Source organism: Podarcis pityusensis, assembly GCF_964106645.2.
Source record: "Podarcis pityusensis genome assembly, chromosome: 5".
NCBI classification, from domain to species: Eukaryota; Metazoa; Chordata; class Lepidosauria; order Squamata; family Lacertidae; genus Podarcis; species Podarcis pityusensis.
Genome location: NC_138032.1, coordinates 23,598,215 through 23,618,958, shown reverse-complemented (window position 1 = coordinate 23,618,958; position 20,744 = coordinate 23,598,215). Strand labels below are relative to the sequence as shown.

The following is a 20,744-nucleotide window of genomic DNA, read 5'->3' as shown; positions in this document are numbered from 1 at the left end:
ATTTGTTTGATGATGCATACCTTATAAACAGCCTAGGGTTCAGTTTTGGGAAGAGCCATGGTTCATTTGGGTGGGCCTGAGAGTGAGGGGCTTTGGGACCTTAGATGTTTGTTCCAAAGTCCATGGGAATGGGGTCAATGTTGTCCTTACTTCTGTAATCAAGCAATTTTTGCCAGTTTGCTGCCAGGCAGGTACAAGGTTCTTGCGTTAATTCACAAAGCCCTAACCAACTTGGCCCAAAGTACTTGAAGAACCTTCTGATCCCTTATTGTCCACCTCAATTATTTATATTCTCTGATGGAGCACTTCTGATGGTTCACCACGCCCATAAGGTTTGACCAGCCTTTGTTAGGGACCAAGGCTTGAGTGTGGCAGTCCCTGTACTGTGGCACTTCCTGCTGCTAGAGGAATAATCCCAGTCACCTTTTACACATTGCCTATAAACAGTATTGTTCAGACAGGCCTTTGAAATTTGAATTTTCTTTTATCCAAACAGTATTTATGGATGTTTTTACTAATGTGTTATTTTAAGTTTTTATGGTTGTTGCAATTTTTGCATGGTGTACCCTGTACTGTATTTTTATGACAGTTTTACAAATATTTAAAATAAGTAAGTAAATTATTTCTGCTGGTTTTGGTTTTCTGCCAGCATGTTGCAAAGTTATGAGCTGTAGTCATCTTCCCACACTCTGATGGCATTACATTATTATGTTTCTGGAATTTTTGGCTTTTTCTCAGCTTTGACATTATTTGTGCTTGTCTGGATTTTTTTTTTTTTGACACTTTTTTTCCTGACACTTCTTATTTTCCCACAAGTTAATCTTGATAACATTCTCTTCTTTTACCCAGTTAAGCTGCAGAAAAATCTCATGCTCACATTTTTCATATTTCTCATTTTCTTTCACAAGCCGCCTTGTCAATATGCACCTGCTAAACAAATCCAACATGTGTGTGTGTGTGTGTGTGTGTGTGTGTCTGTCTGTGTGTGTGTGTGTGTGTGTGTTTCAAATAAAACAATTGTTAGATAGAAAAAGTTAAGAGAGCAATGCGGTATTGACTAAAATAACATTTAAATGAAAAATTGTTTGGATCATTGTTTTGCAGAGCATTAATATTTTTCTCAGTATTGCTGTTCAAGCTATTACTTTCTATGTTTGCTTGATAAAAGTGTTATGAATTAGATTCAAACTTCTGCTCAGATAAAATATTAGGAATCAAATGCCAGTTTCCAGTAGTATAATGATGGGGTCTCATCCTTTTCCCACAGCTTGTGGAGATCCAGATGCTGAGCCTGGGGCAAGGATGACGTGCAGGCTTCTGTTCCACCTCTTTCAAACACCTGAGGTTTCCCTGCTGCCTACTGGTAAATACTTCAAATCTATTTCCAGACCTTCTGTCTTGCCTTTGTGTTCCGGTTTCTCAGAGGAATTTTATAATGCTGACTCCAAAGGTTCACTTGGCAAAGGAGAATGGGAGGCTATTTTTGTGTCTTTGTTTTTGTTTTGATTATGTATTTTGTGTTTTTTTTAATTGTAATTCTGTGCTGTGAACCGCCCTGAGATCTATGGGTAAAGGGCAGGTGGCGCTGTGGTCTAAACCACTGAGCCTCTTGGGCTTGCCGATCAGAAGGTAGGCAGTTTGAATCCCTGCTATGGGGTGAGCTCCCGTTGCTCTGTCCCAGCTCCTGCCAACCCAGCAGTTCAAAAGCACAACAGTGCAAGTAGATAAATAGGTACCACTGCAGCAGAAAGGTAAATTGCGTTTCCGTGCCTCTGGCTTCCATCATGGTGTTGCATGGGCCAAAAGCAGTTTAGTCATGCTGGCCACATGACCTGGAAAGCCATCTGTGGACAAACGCCAGCTTCCTCGGCCTGAAAGCGAGATGAACACCGCAACCCCATAGTTGCCTTTTACTGGACTTAACCGGCCAAGGGGTCCCTTACCTTTACCTTTTTACAGATTTAACAACATCAACAACAACATTCTATTTGGAGTAGGGCTGCTGAAATTAATGAACCTAGTCTGAGTATACAAAATACGCCTAAAGCTCATTCTTTCCATCAAAGAATTCTGGGCACTGTTGCTTATCCGTTTTTTTGGGGGGGTGGTGGTGAGTGTGTGTGCTTTGAATGTGTTTTAAATGTGTAGAGTGTATACAGAATAAATTAGTCATGTTTATTCACTTCGTGGGGTTTACTGAGAGTTGGAATAGCACTGGATAAAATCCTATTTAAATTGACATTGCTGAGACACAGACCTATAGCCTTAAACAGCCATTTCGTTCAAAGGACCACCTGGTATGCTGTTTTGGAAGCATATTTCTGCTTTTTCTTTATAACTCTCTGATGTGTAGCCCCTTTTAGCCCTTAAGTCCTTTTATAGGGACGTTCTGAAAAGATGGTGAGAGAGTTCTGAGGTGAGTTGGTTGAAGAGATTCAAGAAAAGAGTGTTAGGCTGTGTACACATATAGGATTTGAAACAATCAGGCCTCGTTTCTTCACAAAGCACTTTTTTACATAGCTCTTAATATACGTACCTTCGCACGATAGCATTGCCAAAAGGGAGAGTTGCTATCCATGCTGTTTTTACATACAGGTGGCTGTGTTTATGAAGCAGTATGCATTGATGTACTCCACTCAGTCAGTCTATTCATGCACGCTAAGCACTGGCAGAACATCACTAGGTGCTCCCCAATAGGAGGGGACCAATGAATGCACAAAACAGACAAAAACCTGTTCTTGTAGAAATCGCTTTAGATCAACCCACAGTATGGGACAGGGGTGAAGTGGCAGCCATGTTGTGTGTACATCACCCCAAAAATGTGCCCGCATCCCACGCGGAATGCACATTATTACACTGTGTGTACACGCCCTTAAAGATTTGAGAGAGGAAAAAGAGACTGCGAAGATGACAGTGATTGTGAATGAAAATAACAGCAGAGCAGACAGCAGAGCAGTATTTTTAGCCCTCACACAGCCTTGTGAGTGACAGACCAGGACTCTGTGGCAGCAGCCAGGCCTCTAATTGATCACCTCAAAGATAGCTAATTTATTTGATTTCATCCCGCCCTATTTGTTGTTTAGACACTAATTTTGAACAGTATACTTAGCTGAATTGTTCTTGCTTCCTTCCCTTCTCCTTCCTCCTTGTTAAATAAATCATAGTTTGTACTATTCAATTAAGTTGCCCACTGCCTTCCCCCTTGCATCCATTTGGGGAAAACTGGATGAAATGTTCACACGGTAGTTTAAATCAGAGTCCCACTGCCCTCTAGAAGATAAGGGGAAGTGGGGGTGTGCACACACAACTTTAAAAAACTGCATTATATCACAAAATCATGCTGCATGAACCACACACCGAGTATTTCAGACTGCATACTGAAACTAAATTGATACTTTCCATTGACAGTGTTTGAATATTGAATATGCACTTGCTTCTATAGTGTGTGATGTGGCCTTGGGCAGGCACGTGTGTACATTGGGCCATTTGTTTTAAGTATTGACATCCTTGCACTTGCACCACAAAATAGGTCCACCGCAGTGTTTAGAAGCCTAGTAAAACTAGGTGGGGAGAATAAAGCCAAGTTCTCTAAAACAGTGACAATTTTAAAAAAAGCTTGTTCTTTTTCTGCAGGGAAATCTTTCCCAGGAATTCGATCATCTTGTGATCGTCACCTCTTAACTGCTGCTCACAACAGCATAGAAGTGGGTGCTGTGTTTGCTGTGCTGAAAGCAATACTGATGCTTGGTAAGATCACATTTAATGTTCTTCATTTCATGGTTAAGGCTGCAGCCCCATACCAAGTTTCCTAGGAGAAAGTTCCATTGAATTTGGGGGACTCTTACTTGTCAGTAGACATGCTTAGGCTTGCCCTGTGAGGCTGAAGTCTTAAACACACACACACACGCACACACGCACACACACACACACACACACACTCACACTCACACACACTCTTACATGGGAGCAAGTTTCATCAAATTCAGTGGGATTTACTTCTCAATAGGCAAGCATAGGATCCTACTAAATTTTGATTTTGATTTTGACTGGATACATTGTCTAGAGCATGGGGCCGTCCGTTCCCCTCAGATGTTGAACTCGTATTAGCCCCACCCAACATGACCAGTGATCAGGGAAGCTAAGGGACCAGAAATGCCCCATCCCTGAGCTACAGTTACCCTATATCTTAAAATCTGATGTTTTAAGGATTAATCCTACAATAGATGAGGCGTTTGTATTAAATTCTTCTATTTCCTGCTACCCAGTAGGTGTAAAAATTCAGCTTCAGCAGGATTGCTTAGAATCATAGAATCATCGAAGTTGGAGTAGACCCCAGGGTCATCAAATACCCTCTCCCCAGCCCCAGCCCAACTCCCCCCCCCCTCTTAAAACCGTGGGTAGATGAAGGGAATGCCTTCTCAGGGTCTGTCAAGGCAGGCTAGTGCAGGACTTTGAAGCTTTGATGGTATTAATTAATATCATTAATATTGTATTAGCTCATTTTTAATGTTAAGCCTAAAGTAATAGTTAATGATGCTGCAAAGTACACTAATAATGCAGGTATCTCAGCTAAAGCATCCATGACAGGTGGCCATCCAATTTCTTCTTAAAAACTGCCAAAGGAAGGAGAGTCCATCACCTCTGTGGGAGTCTGTTCCACTGCCAAACAGCTCTGACTTTCAGAAAGTTTTTTCCCTGAATGTTTAGTCGGAATCTCCTTTCTTGTATCTTGAAGCCGTTGCCTCGAGTCCCACCCTCCAGAGCAAGAGAAAACAAGCATGCTCCCTTTCCCATGTGACAGCCCTTAAGATTTTTGAAGGTGGCTATCCTATCTCCTCTCGGTCTCCTCTTTTCCAGGCTAAACATACCCAGCTCCTTCCAGCACTCCTCGCAAGGCTTAGTTTCCAGACCCTTGATCATCTTGGTTGCCCACCTCTGCACACGTTGCAGCTTGTCAACATCCTTCTTAAATTGTGGCGCTTGCCCAGGTTGTTTTTGATAGTTAAACAGTAATAATAATCTTCATATTTGTGCTGCTTCTACTCCATAGGTGATGCGGAAATTGGAAGCAATAGCATGCCCTCCTTGAAGAAGTCAGATTATTCAGTGCGAAGATTACTAGGTGACCTTAATGAAGATGAGATATGGGATGCCTCCTCACATTCTTTGAAATCATGTGGAAAACCTTTCTCCATAGAAACTGCTAGTCTCAGCGAATATGCTAGATATGTGCTAAGAAGTATATGCCAGCAGGTAGCATAACCCTTTGTTTTTCTCTGTTTATTTGTATATATGAATTTATTTTTCCAGAGTAATCATTGTTGCCATATTCCAGGGATGCAAAGACAGTCATGACATGCTTTCATAAATATAGGTGGGTGATGGGGGTAGAGGAAGGTAGCTGGGGAAGCCATTCAACCCTGAAGATGACCTGGGCCAGCCACAACACCTTAGCTTAATCTTCACAGGGTTTTCATGAGTATAAAAAAGGGAGAGGGAATGAATAAGCCACCTTGAGCTTCTTGGAGGAAAAGTTGGAGCGTGAATGTAATAAAAAAAAAAGTAATATGGATTCGGTTGTCAGGGCTTCCAGGTCATTTCCTCCTATAAACTTGTATACACTGTTGGCAACTATGGCATCAAGTGATGACTCGTGTGTGAATGAGCTGTCATAGATTGATCTGTCCAGACTGACTTTGATATTGCCAGATATCTATCCAAAGTTCCCATATTTTGGCTGAGTAATCAAGGGATGAAGATTGAGTCAGGTACACACATGTGAGAACAAGTCCACACTCTGGCCATGCAAAGCCTCTTGGGGTACACTGGAACGCACAATCTTACCTTAGTTAAACAAAAACGAAACGAAACCCATGTTTTCTTAGGGGCAGTAGAAGCTGTGACCTGTGACAGGTTTACCCAGCCCCCCAGCCTCATTGATTAAACCCGGAAAGAACAAGCCTCTAACTGTGCAGCTGATAGCCTATGCTATATTCAGGAATTAGCTGCGCAATTCAGGTCTAGGCACGTTAGATTTTATGGTTGTGGCTCCCATGTAAACTTTGTGCCCATGCTTGAACTTCTCAACAGATAGGAAAGCTGTGCAGGTGTGGTTGTGATCCCACCATTCTTGTCCTCCTTGTGCCATGAAGTTTTTCTCAAACATACAATGAGTATAGTTGTGATTACAGCTGGAATTCGTTTGAGAGTTTAGCTTAACATTGTGATTTCCTTTTTAAAGAGGAAGTATTCAGTCAGCGGCATGTAAATGCTCTTGACGGAATACCTGAGAAGTAGAACCAGAGAAAAAGATTGTTTGTCTTAAAAGAAAAAAAAATTATATTTAACTAAATTCTTCCTTGTTAAATATTTTGCATAATGGACTTGGATTTAATGTAAAGTATAGCTTTTTCATGGGCAGGGGTACCTTTACCCTTTTTTATAGCTTTTTCACAGTGCTAGCATGAATCTGACTCATCCTGAACAATGTTGATTTTTTGCTATGCGTTACAAGCGAAACAAGCAAACATTGCCTTTGCTGTGATTAATGTTCAATTCAACTTTTTGCTGATAGGAGTGGGTGGGAGAACACTGCTTGAAAGAACCCGAAAGACTGTGTACCGACAAAGATCTTATCCTGGACCCAGTCCTTTCAAACAAGCAAGCACAAAAATTGTTGCAGCTTATCTGTTATCCTCATGGTGTTAAAGAATGTGCAGAGGGTGACAATCCTCAGAGACAACACATCAAGCGCATTCTTCAGGTAACCAGACCGAATAAAGGCTTTGTATTTGATGTTCTTTCCTCTTGCTACCATCACATGTTAGACCCTTTTGTCCCTGTGTACATACCGTCTCTTGTAAAGGGGTAATATTAAGGGAGAGGGGAATTAAGTCTTTCCTGCCAGCCACAAACCCTTCTGCTACTGAAGCATACGCTAGCCAGAAATGTGAAGAAACTCTGTATGTGTGCATCTCGTGTATGAAGGGAGGCCCCCTACAAGATTTCTGCATGCCTGCCTTCCTCATTGGTATGGCTTCTTCTCGTGGTCACTGAATGTAGGGGCGCAGGTGGCGCTGTGGTCTAAACCACTGAGCCTCTTGGGCTTGCCGATCAGAAAGTCAGTGGTTCGAATCCCCACAACAAAGTGAGCTCACGTTGCTTTGTCCCAGCTCCTGCCAACCTAGCAGTTCGAAAGCACACCAGTGCGAGTAGATAAATAGGTACTGCTGCGGTGAGAAGGTAAATGGCATTTCCATGCGCTCTGGTTTTGTCACAGTGGTCCGTTGCACCAGAAGCGGTTTAGTCCTGCTGGCCACATGACCCGGAAAGCTGTCTGTAGATAAAAGCCGGCTCCCTCAGCCTGAAAGCGAGACGAGTGCCACAACCCCATAGTCGCCTTTGACTGGACTTAACTGTCCAGGGGTCCTTTACCATTTTTTTTTTAACCTTTACCTATAACGTGTAGTTCTGCCCTTAGTCAAGATCAGCTAAAAGCTATGTTTTGAGGTGGCGGTGAAATCAGGAACAGGCTCTTCCCCAAGGCAAGGCCCCCATCCCTTTCCCACTGATCCCATCTGTAGGCAGGAAGAATGAACAAAATGAGCCGCATCCCCGATGCATGTAGAAAAGACAATGATATGCAGGCAAGAACAAAATCGCATGCCATGTTTAATGGTGACACAACTATTTGTCATTCTTTGCACAGAATTTGGATCAGTGGACTCTCCGCCAATCGTGGTTGGAGCTCCAGCTGACGATCAAACAGTGTATGAAGGAGCCTGTGAGTATTGCCTTGCATACATGTTTCATTTGATAAAGTTTTCCTTTTTTAAAATAAATAAATAAATAAATAAATAAATAAAATAACCTAGTGTGTGAGCAAAGATATCATGAATGTGCTAGTTTACTTATGTTTCACTGTAGGGTTCTGGGTCTGTGGCTGAAATGAACAGCTTGTTGGATAATATTGCAAAGGCGACGATAGAGGTGTTTCAGCAATCCGCTGATCTAAACAATAACTCTTCTAACTCTGGTATAGGCCTCTTCAGTCCAAACTCTGTTGGAAACGCTGACACACATATTACGAGGCAGAAAAGTAAAAAGACATTTCTAAGGTAATGTTCTCTGCCTGGATGGATAAAGATGAAATTAATCTGCTTTTTTTAAAAAACAGGAATACTTGAGAGGGTTGTGAGCGTGGAGGGTTGCATTTAATAATAATTGTGGTGTTAATTTCAAGAATCCAAAAGGCAGTAGTCATAGCCCAGAAAAGTCTCCCCAGATTTGTTCTGGGCTCAGAAGTTCCAGTGCATGTGCAGAGTTTCTCTGCGTGTGAGAATTTCTCACACACAGTTTGGTTGATCATGCACTGTAAGCACACCAGCAGGTATAAACATTAGTTCTTCAGCTGCAATGAATGGGAATTCCTGCATGCTCAAGTCCTCCATGTACGCATCAAAAAGTACACAAAAAAACTTCGGGACTGGGATGTGGAACTTCAGCTCACAACTTGCTTAAAATTATATTGAACTGTATTGGCTTAAATCTACCTACCTGCCTTGTTTTAAGTAGTTTGCAAAACCTGTATCTCACACACATGCATATAGTGCTTTGAAGGAAAAAATCTGAGAATACTGGGTGATAATTCTGTTTGAAATGTCTTGTATGTTTCATGCTTCTAGTTCTTCTGAGAGGCGAGGCGCTTGGCTAGTGTCTCCCCTGATCGCGAAGCTGCCTACCTCTGTTCAAGGCAGAGTCTTGAAAGCAGCTGGAGAAGAGCTGGAGAAAGGCCAGCATTTGGGATCGTCTTCAAAGAAGGAGAGAGACAGGCAGAAGCAAAAGAGGTAGAAATGATTTGGGGGGAGAAATGCTGCAACTTTTTACTGGGAATATCTGATGCAGAGACTGGCTAGGGAGAGTTTGTGCTTTTATTACAAGTATTCCAATCCTGCTATTGTAAATCGGACATGTTTGTGCACTCAGTCAAGGTTTGTTTTATGAAATAAGCCTGCAACATTCTCTCCCCCCCCCCCCGCAATACAGTTATTATGGGAAAGGTAGGTTGTAGTTTGGTTGCATTTAGGAAAAAATGTAGCACATAAGCAAGACCATGTTTTCCTTCTTAATGCCCCAATTGTTGCTCTGGAAACAGCACAGTTAAAAAAAAAAAAGAAGGACCAATAATGTGTTAAAATTTACTGAAAGTAGCACCACAGCTGGATTGATTCTATTCATCATTTCCAAAAGAAAAAAACTATTTTTAAAATGATACTTCTTGCCCTCAAATAAGAAGATCTCTTTCCACAAATAGATGTTTACTTCTCATATGGGATTCTGATTAGGTGTCAAGAAATGACATGCTCAGATGTGTGCATGAATACATATGTTATTAGATGTTTCACAATAAACTATAGTATTCAAATTCTCTGCATGAAATTGCTTATCTATATTTAAAAGCCTATATAAAAAAACAAACATTTCCCCTTTCTTTCCTTTCTTTTTTCCCTGCATTCCCCACTTCATGGCTGAAAATTCAGATCATACTTTCATTTTAACTGCGTTGATCTTAATCTGCCTTAAACTGGTTCTTAGTTGTCCAAATACCTTTACTTTGCTTAATTAGCAATACTGAACGATACTTCCTGATAAGCATTGTGGCACTCCATTAAAAGTGCAATGCCTTAGGCTTCCTGCAAACCTGAATAGGATAAGAATACTGCACATTCCTCTGGCTTTCATGAAAGGCTGCTTTGGAAGTGCCACACAAAAAGGAGGGAGATGGAGAAAGCAGAGAGTGCCAGTGTATTGCATTCTTCTGCATTGTCCGAAGGACAACTTTCACATCTTCTTTTTATAGATAGCCATGGAAGATATGGAGACAGCTTTTCCCCCCCTGAAAGGATAAGGGGATGTGAGAGTTCTGTTTCTGATGAGACAGGAAGTGAGCCATGAACTTCTTCATGCTCCTCCAAAAGAAGCTGCCAGCTTAAAAACCATCACACATTTTACACGACTGTGTTGGCCTCTATTTATACTGTGGTCATAATGCAGTGACTTTCAAATTCCCTACCCTCTCAGAACACTTTTGGCACTGATCTGCACACCACGTACCACCTGCATATTGCAGAAGAGACTTAGCTGTGTCCTGTGGTGCACTTTTGTTTAGCTAGGGCACCTATGCAACATTTGCAGAGTTCCATATTATGGAAGAATATAAGTAATGTTCTTTTGAAGAGACGCTTGCTTGTCATAAGGAGGGTCCCTGTGGCATCAGACCCATGGTCCATTTAATCCAGTATCCTGTTTCCTATAGTGACCAACCAGATACATCTGGGAAGCTCACAAGCATGGAAGCAGCACTCATTCTCCTGCTGTTGCTCCCCAGTCGCTGGTATAGAGGCATACTGACTCTGACACCTAGAGTTTGAAGGTAGTTATCCTGACTATAACTACCTTATAGTAGCTCATATACCTTATGAGTGGGTGGCACTGTGGGTTAAACCACTGAGCCTCGGACTTGCTGATCAGAAGGTTGGCGGTTCGAATCCCTGCGACGTGGTGAGCTCCTGTTGCTCGGTCCCTGCTCCTGCCAACCTAGCAGTTCGAAAACACGTCAAAGTGCAAGTAGATAAATAGGTACCACTCCGGGGGGAAGGTAAACGGCGTTTCTGTGCGCTGCTCTGGTTCACCAGAAGCGGCTTAGTCATGCTGGCCACATGACCCGGAAGCTGTACGCCGGCTCCCTCAGCCAATAAAGTGAGATGAGAGCTGCAACCCCAGAGTTGGTCACGACTGGACCTAATGGTCAGGGCTCCCTTTACCTTTACCTTATCCTGACTATCTAAATAATAGACTTACCCTCCATGGATTTGCCCAGCCCCCACCTTCAATGCCATCTCACCACATCTTGTGGCTGCTGTTACCAATATTCCCACTGATGAACTCCTTGGGAGCTTCCAGGGAAATCCATGGTTTGAAGAACCTCTGTCCTAATGTTTGGCTTTTAGCGCGTGAGTATTTTTTAGCTTGCTAAAACAGCGATAACAGTGCACGTGAAGAAAACCCTGCTAGGGAAAGAGTAGACAAAGGGAAGGAAGGGATTGGAGACAGGAAATATCAAAGTAACACTACTAATTGAATCTTGTCTCTGCCTCTTTTAAAGCATGTCTCTTTTGAGTCAGCAACCTTTCCTTTCTTTGGTACTTACTTGCCTTAAGGGACAGGATGAGCAGCGAGAAGGGCTTCTAACATCTCTACAAAATCAAGTTAATCAGGTAAAAATAAGCAGATAATTCTGTGCTCTGCGTCAGATGAAAATCAATTATACTAATGGACTCAGGCACACAGGAAACCACATTTGAAAGGCCATCCGTGTGAGTTTCAGGAACATAAATGGAGAGAAAAGACAGAAGGTTTAGCTGATATTTTATTTAAAAAACAACGACACAAAATCATCTGCATTTTAAAAAAAAGAAAAATGGCAAACTTTCTCAGTTACCTAAGCAGGGATAGAAGTAATTGCTGTTGGCAAAGTGACCCATTACATTGAGCTTGCCTTGTTGTTTTGTATTGCATCTGCAGCATCTTCACTTTAGGTACTAAGACTATGCACACATTACTGTTTACTCTGGTTCCAGTGCTCTCCCACTGCGGATGTTTGAAGCCAAGTTACCTACAATCTATAGTTTCTTGAGAAGCACTGCTGTTAGATGTGTTTTCCCTCAAATCAGGCTCAATTTGATCTGAAAAGACAAACAGTGAACACTTCAGATATTTGCTGCACACTTGCAGTCTTCGCTGAATAGGAGTTGTGGGGGAAATGCAGATACAGGGAAACAAATTGGGTAGTTTGCATCGAGTGAAGACATCTCAGCTCCCTCTCTGGTGTGTACAGCAATGTAAAAACGTGACTTGAAATGGAGCAGGGAAAAATGACCTTACTGCATTTCAAGGTCCCTAATGTGCACATGGGACGCAGGTGGCGCTGTGGGTTAAACCACAGAGCCTAGGACTTGCCGATCAGAAGGTTGGTGGTTCGAATCCCCGCGACGGGGTGAGCTCCCATTGCTCGGTCCTTGCTCCTGCCAACCTAGCAGTTCGAAAACACGTCAAAGTGCAAGTAGATAAATAGGTACCGCTCCAGCGGGAAGGTAAACGGTGTTTCCGTGCGCTGCTCTGGTTTGCCATGACCCGGGTCACATGACCCGGAAGCTGTACGCCGGCTCCCTCGGCCAATAAAGCGAGATGAGCGCCACAACCCCAGAGTCGGCCACGACTGGACCTAATGGTCAGGGGTCCCTTTACCCTTTACCTTTAATGTGCACATAGCCTAATACCAGGCTACAAAATGCTACTTTAAGTGAGATCAGTGACGTGTGGGACTTTTTATTTCTATTTCTTGGAGCACTAGTCTATCATGCTATATAGCATAGGTCTGCTCTTGAAACTTCCCACAGTTCCAGTAATGATTTGCCACATGGCACTGCAAATTTGGAGTTCTGGGAATCCGAAATCCAGAACCCACTGACTCACAAACAGGTTCTAGAGTTCTTTGGATCCTGGCCTAAAGCACATCAAGGCATTGCCTACACATGGAGGTCAATGAGATGGTCATATTCCGATAGAATGGATTGTACTATTTCAGACTGATGTTGAGGAACATCAATTTTGATCGTTCTCCCATGTAAAAAATAAATTATCTGCAGGTGAGAGTGGGAGAAAGGCTCTAGCCCAGCCTGATCCCTTTGCACTGACTTTTTACTGGTAGGGAGTGTTGTTTATGTGTAGTTTTTTTTTTAAAGACTTCCACAACCTGCAGTCCCTGTGGGTGTGGTCCAGACAGGCACATTTTAGTCTAATACCTCATTCCCACCTCATTCTGCTGGATGAATACACTAGGCCTAATGTGGGGCATGTTGCCACTTCAGTTGTTAATACAGTAGTTTGTAAGATAGCTTAGAAGGTGATAGAACCCAGCATTCGACCCTTGATTTCAGTGCTTGATTCCTATGCTGCTATCATGACAGGTGAGCCACTTAGTTTTGGTATGCCCCCACAACCAACCTAGTACAGTCGGACCTAGGATCCCAAACGCCTTGGTACTCAGACGTTTTGGCTCCCGAATGCCACAAACCCGGACGTGAGTGTTCTGGTTTACGAACGTTCTTTGGAACACGAATGTCCGACAGGGCTTCCGATTGGCTGCAGGAGCGATACCAGAAGCCGCAATTTGGTTTCTGGACGTTTTGGAAGTCAAACAGACCTTCCAGAATGGACTCCATCCGACTTCCAAGGTACAACTGTAATGACTAGGTAGAAGAGCTATGTACACAGAGCATAGGACTCTTATTGTTGTGGACAGATACCTTATTGCTTGCCCCACTCCTCCATCTGTGTGTAACTACAGTACTACAAGAGCAGCTCCCAGGCCACTGTAAAACACATAGTTAGCATGTAACGAAATTCATTTTAGATATAGTTTCTAACTATTCCATTTTCTGACACTTCCCTCCTTCATTTCTGTTTTGGCTGCCTTCAATCCTTCCTCCTTCCTTCCAGTACTTCTGGTACCTCCAGTACTTTAATCTGGATCTGAGATATTTCTTACTTTACCATCCTTGCAACTTTGCTTGCAATCTGTAGAAAGTATTAACAGCCACTGAGAGAAGCTATCTGTAGAGTCTGATTCAGAGGCTTCCCTTTCTCACCTATCAAATGAAAGGAATTTGTGTGCTCAGTGGAAAATGATGACTTCTCACAGGCAACTTTTGGGGAGCCCATGCCTGTGTGGAGTTTCACCCGGAGGAGAACGTATTTGCAAGTGGCTCTTCTTTTACCTGACTAGATAAGAGGACAACTCTTTCTTTGAACGGCTCCACAGATGGGACTTCTTAAGTAAAAATAGCATCAGTTAAATTGGGCAAGAGAGGATACAGGGTAATAAATTATAGCAGGCAGAAATTTAACAACGAGCAAAATTTGTGAGAAGTATTTCATAGAAGTGGGTGAAAAGAGTTATATATATATATAATGTTGGCCAGGAATGAGTAATGTTAAGGTTTGAAGTAAACATGCTTCAGTTAATCGGATTTTTGTTCCTAGATATTAAGCAACTGGAGGGAAGAGAGATACCAGAATGATGTTAAAGCTAGACAGATGATGCATGACGCTCTGCAACTTCGTCTTAATTTGGTGAGAAAAAGGCACAATTATCTGTTTAGACTATTTTTATGTCATTCCTCAATAAAACTGCTCCTAGGGTTGCCATATTTTGAAGAGCAAAAAAGAGGACATATCCGTAATATTAAAAAAACCTGCATATTGAAACTGGAAAATGAAGAACGTATAAAACTGTTACACATTTGTGTGTGCAAGCACTTAATATGAGAGAAACTACGAGGCTATAATCTTGCACTGATGCAGGCAGAGCAATAAGGTTGCAGCAAGACCCCTCATAGAATCTCACTGTGTTCTATGTGTCTAGCATAGCACTGTGTAACAAACACGGTGCTGCGCTAGACACAGTGCAACATGGCAGCCCACCAGTCATTTGAATCTCATGTCACCTCCTGATTTTGCCCATGCCCTCTGTACAGACCCACCTCCACATCTGTGTAGGTGGGGGGGGGGCTGCTGGGTTGTTGTTTTTTAAGTTGAAGAGACCTTCCAAGGGACTGGCCACTTAATGCCAGCATATTCACAGTATGATTCTATGACTCAGGAGGGACATGTCAACAGAAGGATGTCTACTCCAGAGCCACGTATCAAGCTGTTTGGCATTTCCAAGGAACTTACCAATAGGGACATACTAGGAATCAATGTAATTAGGCCATAAGCATAAATAAAGCAGAGCACAAAAGGCTTGAACTCCTTATGTAGAAGTTGATACGAAAATATTTATATTTATTTTTTATTTTTTGAAATGTGTTATCTATCTTTCTATTTTTTATTCTTTATTCTGTTTCTTTTTATATTCTCTATTTTTTGTTTTACTTTTATTTATGTATATTTGATTTATTTACGTGTTCACAATTAATAAAAATAATAATAAATTAATAAAAATAAAAATAATAAACATAATTAAGCATGTTTATCTTCAATTTTTTTCCATGTGGTTCTCATTTTAGGTGGGTGGAATGTTTGACACGGTGCAGAGAAGTACGCAGTGGACCACAGACTGGGCACTTCTGCTCCTTCAAATAATAACATCAGGAACCGTTGACATGCAAACAAACAAGTATGTCTGCACCATTAATAATAACACAATATTATTTCCCCCCCTGTGCAGTACCAAAGTTGCTAAAATGGTCTGTAATAGCTCCCTCCATAGATTCCATCAAGAGGAATCTTCTGGAACTTTGACTTGGTGAGGTCAAGTTCAAAGATACTAGGGGTGTCTCAGACACAGCCAAGAAAACAAGTGTTTGTTGGCTGGAGGTGTCTTACTCCTGCTGCAGTTGGAGGAAACCAGAGCGTATCTTGAGAAAAGGGCCATGCATTTATTCAGACTTGAGAAACCATGGAAAGGACCACAGTGAAGCAAACTAGCAGGTGGGGTAGGACCTCCTTTCAGAGACTCACACAATCCAGTTTAGATTGGATTATGACATTCCAGAGAGGAATAGTAAACATTTGGCTGAATGGAAGAACATTGTTTTATTTTATTTTTTGCTCTTTGTGGTGTAATTCACTGCTTTTTTCCCTAATGTTCCTAGTGAATTGTTTACAACTGTACTTGACATGCTGAGTGTGTTGATCAATGGAACCTTAGCTTCTGACCTATCAAATGCAACCCAGGTGGGGTCTGAAGAGAACAAAAGAGCATACATGAATTTGGTGAAAAAGCTGAAAGTAAGTCTCCCGTCTGACTTCTGAAATATGCTTTTGCTAAACGAATCACTTTTCTAGCAGTTCCCCCCACTTTTTTGTGTAAAGGAGGAGTATGTAGATACAAGAAAATAAGGGAATCATGTATGGGAATAAGGGAATAAGGGAATTCATTCACAAATGAATAAGAATTAAGAAACAGGACAGAAAGGCTTGGTGCACAAGTCATTTGCTAGCCTGGTTAAGAGATCAGGAACAAGCACACAAGAGAGGAGACAGGAAGAGAAATTGCATGTGCCTGTAGCTGTTTCCCAGTCTTTTAACATCTGCAGTGTTGCTTGTATATTAGCCAAAGGGATCTAGACTAATTAATAGATGACACTGACACACCCAATTCTAAATGGATTACTTCAACAAACAAAAATCACTCCAGTTCATTTGCACAGAACATGTGGGAATGAAGCAGCCATGCCTGATGTGGAAAAGTCTACTGTGTGTGTGTGTGCAAATATTTTTGTAACTGGGATTCCTCCAAATAGGAGCGTATGCCCCTTTGCCTGTTAGGCACTGTTTATCACACATGCGGTATGTGGATGACAACAATAGCTCATGCCTTGCAAGGAAATCGTCCCAGGTTCAATGCCCAAAGAATATGTAGAACCACAGCAAGTCAGAGTAGGCAATTCTGGGTTAGCTGGACAAATGCCTTGACTTGATATACACAATAGCTTTCTGTCCATGGTTCTCTGGCTTGGCCCAATATGATATGCTAAAACTGCAGATGATTCCCCGCCCCTTGACACCATTGCTCATTGTTGATGTAGAAGCCTGTTCTTTAGGCTTCTACATCAACATTCAATGCAGATTTCTATAGTTAGATTTTTTGGGAGGGGGTCCCATCAGATGAGCGGAAATAGCTTATAAAGCACATTTTAAGGCACAGCGAAGACTGCGGAATAAAAATAGTAAAAGTACAGGGAAATGACTCATAATGAAACATTTCTGGTCTGCAATTTTGAAATGCTTCCTTAACATTTGTCCTTTTTACCCCCTTGCAGAAAGAACTGGGAGATAAGTGTTCAGAAAGTATTGACAAAGTTCGTCAACTTCTTCCCTTGCCTAAGCAAATGTGTGACATTATTGCTTGTGAGCCTATGGGATCACTAATTGATACCAAGGGAAACAAAATTGCTGGATTTGACTCCATCGATAAGAAACAGGCAAGAATAAACTTTAATTTTAAGGCGTGCCAACTTTCTCATGCATGTGACAGCCAAAAGATAACTTGGTGGCCCTTTAATCAGATCCATTCAACTCATTTATTCACAGAAGGCCGTGAATGTTTTTCTGTTTTGTTATTACAGCTTCTACCATATTCTGCAAAGCAAAGAAACAATTCTCTGCCTTTCTATTAGGCAACATTCCACTTAATAATAATACTTGTAAAAATGCATAGTGTTTCCAAATATTCAGAGAACTCTGCATGCATTACCTAGTTAGAAATTCTTAGAAGAACGCTAAAGCATGCCTTAATATTTTCAGCCCCTCTAATATAGATGGGAAGAGTGAAGCTGATAGAGTGACTTATGAAGGCCACCAAGTGAATCCATGTTAGAGGCAAGATTTGGACCGGGGCTTTACTTATCTGTAGCTGAGTAGATTTTGGTACCCCATGGTGAATCTTCTATGCTCAAAGGCAAATCTTAACCAATTCTATTTGGATGGAAAGCCTACTGAATTAAATAGGGGTTGCTCCCAGATAAGAGGGATTAGGAATGCAGTCTAAGAGGGTTGTTGGCATCTGTCTGTCTCAAGAAATAAGGAAGTACACCTCCGGGGGTGAAATCAAACCACTGTGCTAGCAGCACTGTGCTACCTCCCTGGGGCACAAGCCTGGCAGTGTATATAGGGGCGTAGGAAGGTGTGTGTGGAGGGGGTGGGCCGCCCCGGGTGCCACGGGGGGTGAGACAAGATGGCCGCTGCCTCCCCCCAGCTGTAGAGCGGCTGAGGGCACGCACAGTCTGTATGGGCTGCTGCTCTCGCACGCCGTCCATACAAGCGGCAGCCCAATCCATACAAGCGGCAGCCCATATGGACTGCGCATGTGCGGCAGCCCGTATGCTCACCGCGCATGTGCAGTCCATACGGGATGCCGTTTGCATGGTGTCCGTACGGCAGGCTGCACATGCGCACTCCGTACGGGATGCTGCTCGCAAGTGGCAGCCCATACGGACTGCGTATGTGTGGCATTCTGTACAGAGTGTGTGTGTGCACGGGATGCCGCACATGCGCACTCCATACGGACTGCGCTGCCCCGGGTGCTGGAGGTCCTGGGCTGCCCAGGCAACAACACCCCACCCTCTTGGCCTCTCTGGTGTGGTCCAAAGGAAAGCAGAGCAATATGTTTGGCACCAGCTTGGCTGCAGGAAGAGCTCACTCTGTCTGTTGTCTGAAATAATTTAAAGCCACTTTTGCATGACAGATTCTAAAACCACAAACTAAATGCAGACAATACTGCCAGCTAGTGGCAAATTGCAGTGGTCAAGCTGCCCATCACAAGAGCTCAAGACAGCAGGTGCTGCATCAGGTTTGAGTCTTAACTGGATGTTAATCACATTCAGCCATTTTAATTTTATTTGGAATATGTTGTGGGATTGTGAGATTGACAAGGCCGGGGTTGGTTTTTTTAAGATGAGAGATATGGGCAATGCCTCAAATATGATTAAGCTTTCTAATTAGCATTTGCTGCAGACATTTCACTCTTTGCTAATGTGATATTTACAGAGGAGTAAACCAGGGGCATCAAACGTTTGTGATTTAGGTGAACACTGGCTGTAAACATTATAAGGGGAAGTCTCATAGAATATATGAGTTTTATTTCTAAAAGATTGTGCTGCATGGCATAGATTTTTTGGAATGCCTTGAATAACGTACTAGAACAACTATTTCATCTAGTTTTCAGTTCTGGAGAGTTTTTATTTTATTTATAAAAATATTTGTACAGTATACCGCTATATCATAAAAAACATCAAAGCATTTAACAGCAACAAAAGCATAAAATCTGTTGAGGTGTGATTGACATTTAAAACGGGTGACATCTTTATTTTACATTACTGATAAACCATAATGCTCTTTTGACTGTTCTGTGCATAACTTTCAATAGTTCACATTACCGTGTGTGCTGCAACTTTATTTTAGGTTACATGAGGTTTAGGTAAGAAATGACAAATAAAAACTATCCCTTTACATTTTCAAACAGGGGCTTCAGGTCTCAACTAAGCAGAAAGTATCCCCGTGGGATTTATTTGAGGGCAATAGAAATCCTGCTCCGCTATCCTGGGCTTGGTTTGGAACTGTCCGTATCGACAGGAAAGTAATAAAATACGAGGAGCAGCAGCACCTTCTCCTCTACCACGCCCACTCTAAACCCAAGCCCCGAAGTTACTACCTCGAGCCTTTACCCCTCCCTCCTGAAGAAGAGGAGGAGGAGGAGGAGCCATCTACCCCTGCGTCTCAGGAACCGGAAAGGAAGTCAGCAGAGCTGTCGGATCAGGGCAAACCTTTAGCAGATGAAGAGAAGAAGGCAAAAGGCAAGAAGCGAAAGACAAAACCAACTTCCAAACCTGATGTAAGCGATTAAAACTTGCAGCGTGAAATGGAAATTTTACCTCTTGAGTGGGAAGGGGGCATCCAGACTTGGGTTTGACTCCTATTGCTACTTAGGAGAGGCAGGAACAGCTCCCCCCCCCCCCCAGTGGAAGGTGTTTGTTAGTACAGTGGTACCTCAGGTTAGGAACTTAATTCGTTCCGGAGGTCCGTTTTTAACCTGAAACTGTTCTTAACCTGAAGACCACTTTAGCTAATGAGGCCTCCCGCTACCGCCGCGCCACTAGAGCACGATTTCTGTTCTCATCCTGAAGCAAAGTTCTTAACCCGAGGTACTATTTCTGGGTTAGCGGAGTCTGTAACCTGAAGCGTCTGTAATCTGAAGCATCTGTAACCTGAGATACCACTGTATCTGCCTTTTGTGTTGATTAAGTCCACCTTAGAACATGCCCCTGGTGATACAGAGGGATCATATGGCAGATGAGCGAAAGCAAAAAGTATTTCCTGAAGATAGAAAATTTTGAAACCGCTTCATGTACTTAGATATATGGTGGAATAATCCTTAGCACGAGAGATTCCTTAGGACAGCTAACTTAATTTCTTCCCCATAATTTCATTCTCTGAAGCTTGAATGCACAGTGTGAATTTGTCATTAAGTTGCCCACACAGCAGGGCTTTGATAACATTATGACCTGACATGTTGTATAGCATGCAGAAAAAGTATAAAATGAAGCACTGTCGGACAGCCAAGAAGATGTCATATTTAGTTTATCTCTGCCGGGTCTATGACTGAATCGGTTTTGTATTGTAAACCACAAAAGGACTTGTCATAAATTCTTTAATAGTTCAGTAGGAAAATTGGCATTGTTTATGAATTAATACGGTATGGATGCAAATAACGTTTAACTTTTCCTGTTTCGCTTAAGGATTACCCTCAGAACAATGTATATAGAGTCCCTCCCAACTATTCACCACTTCCATCTCAAATGATGCACCACCCCCAGTCTGCTTTGTGGGGCTATAATGTTATGGGGCAGCCCCAGCAAGCTGCTTTCTTCGTCCAGAACCAGCCTCTTCCACCAGGTAGGTCTCTGCTTTGTAACGGGCACCAGAAGCTTACTGCATCATACAGAAGCAATATTATTTTTTAGTTCTTTCCCCCCAATTCTGCTATCTTCAGAAGGCAGTCATAGTTATGCAAAAGGCAGAAAGAAACAGAAAACAACAGTTAACTGTTGTTAATTATGGTTAAAAGCTGCTCAACTTCAGTTTTTTTGTTTGTTTTTAATAATAATAATAATAATAATAAT

At 42.3% G+C, this 20,744-nt stretch overlaps 1 protein-coding gene across 1 annotated transcript in view; it reads left to right on the top strand.

Annotated features, from left to right (window-relative positions):
• MED12L (mediator complex subunit 12L) overlaps positions 1-20,744 on the top strand; it is a 169,567-nt gene that overhangs the window by 125,876 nt on the left and 22,947 nt on the right. The window contains exons 24-37 of the mRNA XM_081008375.1: positions 1,268-1,363; positions 3,634-3,747; positions 5,051-5,253; positions 6,575-6,763; positions 7,709-7,783; positions 7,927-8,117; positions 8,685-8,846; positions 11,165-11,276; positions 14,104-14,193; positions 15,129-15,238; positions 15,717-15,852; positions 16,887-17,048; positions 19,088-19,456; positions 20,361-20,517. Coding sequence (XP_080864501.1) covers positions 1,268-1,363; positions 3,634-3,747; positions 5,051-5,253; positions 6,575-6,763; positions 7,709-7,783; positions 7,927-8,117; positions 8,685-8,846; positions 11,165-11,276; positions 14,104-14,193; positions 15,129-15,238; positions 15,717-15,852; positions 16,887-17,048; positions 19,088-19,456; positions 20,361-20,517 — 2,166 coding nt within the window. The remainder of the gene's footprint in view (positions 1-1,267; positions 1,364-3,633; positions 3,748-5,050; positions 5,254-6,574; positions 6,764-7,708; positions 7,784-7,926; positions 8,118-8,684; positions 8,847-11,164; positions 11,277-14,103; positions 14,194-15,128; positions 15,239-15,716; positions 15,853-16,886; positions 17,049-19,087; positions 19,457-20,360; positions 20,518-20,744) is intronic.